Genomic DNA, 3959 nt, shown 5'->3' on the forward strand with positions numbered 1-3959 from the left:
TAAAACTATACATAGTGTAAAGCCTTAACTCTTGTAGTGCATCCCAAAGTATGAAATAACAGTGCAAATGCATGTTAAAAGACTTCCATTTGTCATTTCTACAAAGATAACTTTTTTGGGGAATTTTCTTACCAAAGTTAAAGCTTTAATATTATGATCTCTATGTATTAGTAATGTGGTATCTACTTCTGATCAACACTGTATTTATTCACGAAAGCTACCTGATATATGATGCCATTAGCTTTTTATAATTCAAGCACAGATAAACATTCATATACATAGACATATTTTGACAACTAAAAACAATAGGTACAAGCTATAAAATTTAGGGATTATCAAACAAATGTTTTCCAAGGTACCCTACTACCTTAGATCGATGTGGCATCAACCTTAGAATAAAATCTAAAAACGAGTATTTGGTATAACAAGCAAAGGGTACTTCCTATGGACTGTAAGCCCACTAGACTCACTCATGTCTAATTCTTCCACTTTCCCTTCATTTGGCACTTTGAAGTCAAACTTGTACACTAAATTTGCTAAAGCAAGCTTGTTAATAGCCATAGCAAAATGAATACCAGGGCACTTTCTTCTGCCCCCACCAAAGGGAAGAAGTTCAAAGTCAAGACCTTTGTAGTCAATGCTACTATTCAAGAATCTTTCTGGCATAAACTCTTCTGGTTCTTCCCATATATTAGGATCTCTTGATATCGCCCATGCATTAATCATCACCCGAGTTCCAGTTGCAATGTCATAGCCCATAAGTTTGACATCTTGTGTTGATTCTCGAGGAACAAGTAGTGGAAGTGGAGTATGCAATCGCATGCTCTCTTTCAGTACAGCTTCTAAGTATGGGTGTTGTGTGTTCTCTAGATCTTCCTCTGTGATTCTAGGTTTTTGTTGGGCTATTTCTCTTAGTTCTTGTAAGAGTCTTTTCATTGCTCTTGGATGTCTTATTAGCTCAGAGATTGCCCACTCGAGAGTTGTGAATGTAGTATCCGTCCCAGCAACAAACATTTCCTTCATCAAACAAATATATATATATATATATATATATATATATATATATATATATATATATATATATATATATATATATATATATAGAGAGAGAGAGAGAAAGTTTAAACTAGCTACTTCTCCAAGATTTATATAGGGATAATCACAAAACTGACCACATGATTGCGAGAAAATATAGGAAAATGACACAATTTTGTTTAGTTAGCCAAATGGCCATCATGCCCGAAAATTTATATTTCAGGAAAAATCAGTTTTGTCTTGAAATAAATTTATGTCATACCAAAAAAAAAAAAGTAAATTTCAGATTTTGGGCTAAACATTGTTGACAAAGTAAAAAAAAGAAACTGTTCCAAAATTTAAAAAACATATCCCGAATCCAAAATTTCAAAAAAATGTATCATTTTTGTACTGAACATACTATACCATTAAAAAACGGAAACACCCAATTTCGGAATTTTGGTTATTTAGTAAAAAGATAGAAGTTGGGTCTTCTAGACTAATATTAAAAGTTTAGGACATTTGCTTACCAAGATTAAAGCTTTAATGGTATCTCTATGAACAAGAAAGTCGGTGGTTTGTTCTCTTTGAATTTCTAATAAGATGTCAACCACATCTTGCCTTCCACCACCACTAACCATTCTTATATTTCTATCCGAGTGTTCTTCGATTACACCCTCCAGAAACACATCAAATTCTTTCGCAAGTTTATCTGCTCTTGCTTCCAAACCAATTAAACGATCCACCACCGAAAGATATGGAATATAGCTACCAACGCTAAACACACCCAACATCTCCATTAACCTCGTTGTCAAGTCTGTAAACTTCTTGTCATATTTCCGTCCCAAAGCTATCCGACAGATGATATCACTCGTAAGCGAAACAATAATCTTGCTTAAGTCGATCACAGAATCACTGTTGTTTCCAATCATATTGATCATAAGAGCTATCTCGTCTTCTCGGACATGTTGGAACAAGTCAACTCTTTTTGCACTTAGGAGGTGGAGGACATGAAGACTTTTTGCCTGCCTCCAATATTCTCCATAACCTGCAAATCCTACGTTTTTAGCATTGTAAGTCAATCTATTGAGAATACCCATATCGGGTCTGTTTGAGAATATTAGATCATGGGTTTTCATGATTTCTTGGGCTGCCTCAGCGGAGGAAGCTAGAACCACAGGCACGCTGCCTAAATGAATCAACACTAGCGGACCATGTTTCTGGGCTAATGTCCTCAGAGAACGGTGAGGGGCTGAGCCTAGTTGGTGTAGGTTTCCGATGATCGGAAACCTTCGTACAGATGGTGGTAAGTTTTTGGTGGTATTCGAATGCGATGATATCCATTTGATATGGATTAAAATCATCAAAAGGAAAAATGGTGTTAAGAAGAGAATCAAGGTCTCTAAAGAGGGAAACATGGCTGCAATCTTCTTCGCTAAAATGCTTTCAATAATTAAACAATGAATATGATTGTTGGTGGTGCTTAATTATTTGTGTTTAATTAATTATAAGGACTCAATTTCATGCTTATTAACTTCAAAGTCAACGTTTACACTTTGTACAAAGTGGACCTGAAATATCTCAATCTCAAGCGGTATTTTGAGATAAACATGAATATAACCAAAGTATCAATTAAACAATTATCGATTTATATATAATTTAATATAGAGATTTTCTAATATGTACCATAATATTATTATAAATAATTAATGTTTATCACATTTAATTATAGTAATATTTCTTATAATTAATACTTGAACCTTAAATATAATACAAAAATTTTAGGATTAATATTTCTAGTGTATCGAAAAGTTGAACCATATTCAATATAATATATCGATGTACTTTTGATTCCAAAATTGAAGTAAGACGTTTTTAGTTATATTATGAAATAGATAACAGTAATGGAATGAACATAATAATATATGCGAAGTAATGTAACAGATTATTACATTCTATATAGTCCCGTCTTTTTTGATATGTATAAAATAAATCTGGAAAGACACAGCTCCAAACCTGTTCATAAATCAAACGCTTATAAATATGTTACATAATAATAAGACAAAATTGTAAAAATTGTCATCTGGTATGCATTTTTTTCGAGGTTTAGTCCAAACCTCGACTTTTTTTTGGGTTCATGGTCTTTTTGAGCTAGTTTTGTTATGTTTTTGGTCCTTCCGAATAGTGAAATGACTATAATCCCTTAGGGTATTTATTTTCCATTTTCCTTTCTGTTCTTTTTAAAACTATTACTAATTTATTTATTTTAATAATTAAAAAAAATAAGGGGCCCACCTTTTCTCTCTATCTCTCTCTCTCTCTCTCTCTCTCTCTCTCTCTCTCTCTCTTATCCCCTCTCTAACTCCGGTACCTCCACCTACCACCGCCAACAACTCAAAAACCACCAACAGTCGACTACCATTAGAACCCTCAAATTGGAACCCTAAGATGATGAAGGCGACGACGTTCGAAACCCTCATATCGGAACTCGGAGACGATGAAGGTAGCAGTGTTCGAAACCCTGAGACGATGAAGGTTCAAAACAACTCAACTTTGAGACAAAATGGTGCACGTCGTCCTCCAGATCTGTAAGCTTTAAAGAAGACGAAGCTTTCCAAGCGAATATATGGTGACCAAGACAAAGATTTTCAAAACAAAATCAGAGCTGATAACCCTCCCCTTTTTTCTCTGTTTAACTAGGTTCCAAATCGAAGCTTGATTTGTCTCTATTTGCAAATCGAACCATGAACCCATTCGAACCCATAAATTGTTAAAACCCTTGATTAATTCCAGAAATGACCCATCTCAGATGTACAAACACAACTCCTTAAAACGTGAATTTTTGGTTGATTTTATAGTTTTATTTTCCGGTTTGATTTTTTGCTTTAATTTGAATATTTGATTCCTGGTTGATTTTTAATTTTAGATTTTGATTTTGTTTTTGA

At 33.8% G+C, this 3959-nt stretch overlaps 1 protein-coding gene across 1 annotated transcript; it reads right to left on the reverse strand.

The window, feature by feature from the left end:
• Positions 1–203: 203 nt before the first annotated feature.
• LOC145116721 (3-beta-hydroxylase-like) lies at positions 204–2492 on the reverse strand. Its single transcript, XM_079053049.1, has 2 exons — positions 1545–2492; positions 204–1017 (listed from the first exon to the last, which is right to left on the reverse strand). Exons 1-2 carry the CDS (start codon positions 2430–2432, stop codon positions 403–405), a joined length of 1503 nt encoding a protein of 500 aa, XP_078909175.1. The 5' UTR covers positions 2433–2492; the 3' UTR covers positions 204–402.
• Between the last annotated feature and the right edge of the window lie 1467 nt (positions 2493–3959).

Source organism: Lactuca virosa, chromosome 5, assembly GCF_052849685.1.
Source record: "Lactuca virosa cultivar CGN04683 chromosome 5, Lactuca_virosa_CGN04683_v6, whole genome shotgun sequence".
Classification (NCBI taxonomy): Eukaryota; Viridiplantae; Streptophyta; class Magnoliopsida; order Asterales; family Asteraceae; genus Lactuca; species Lactuca virosa.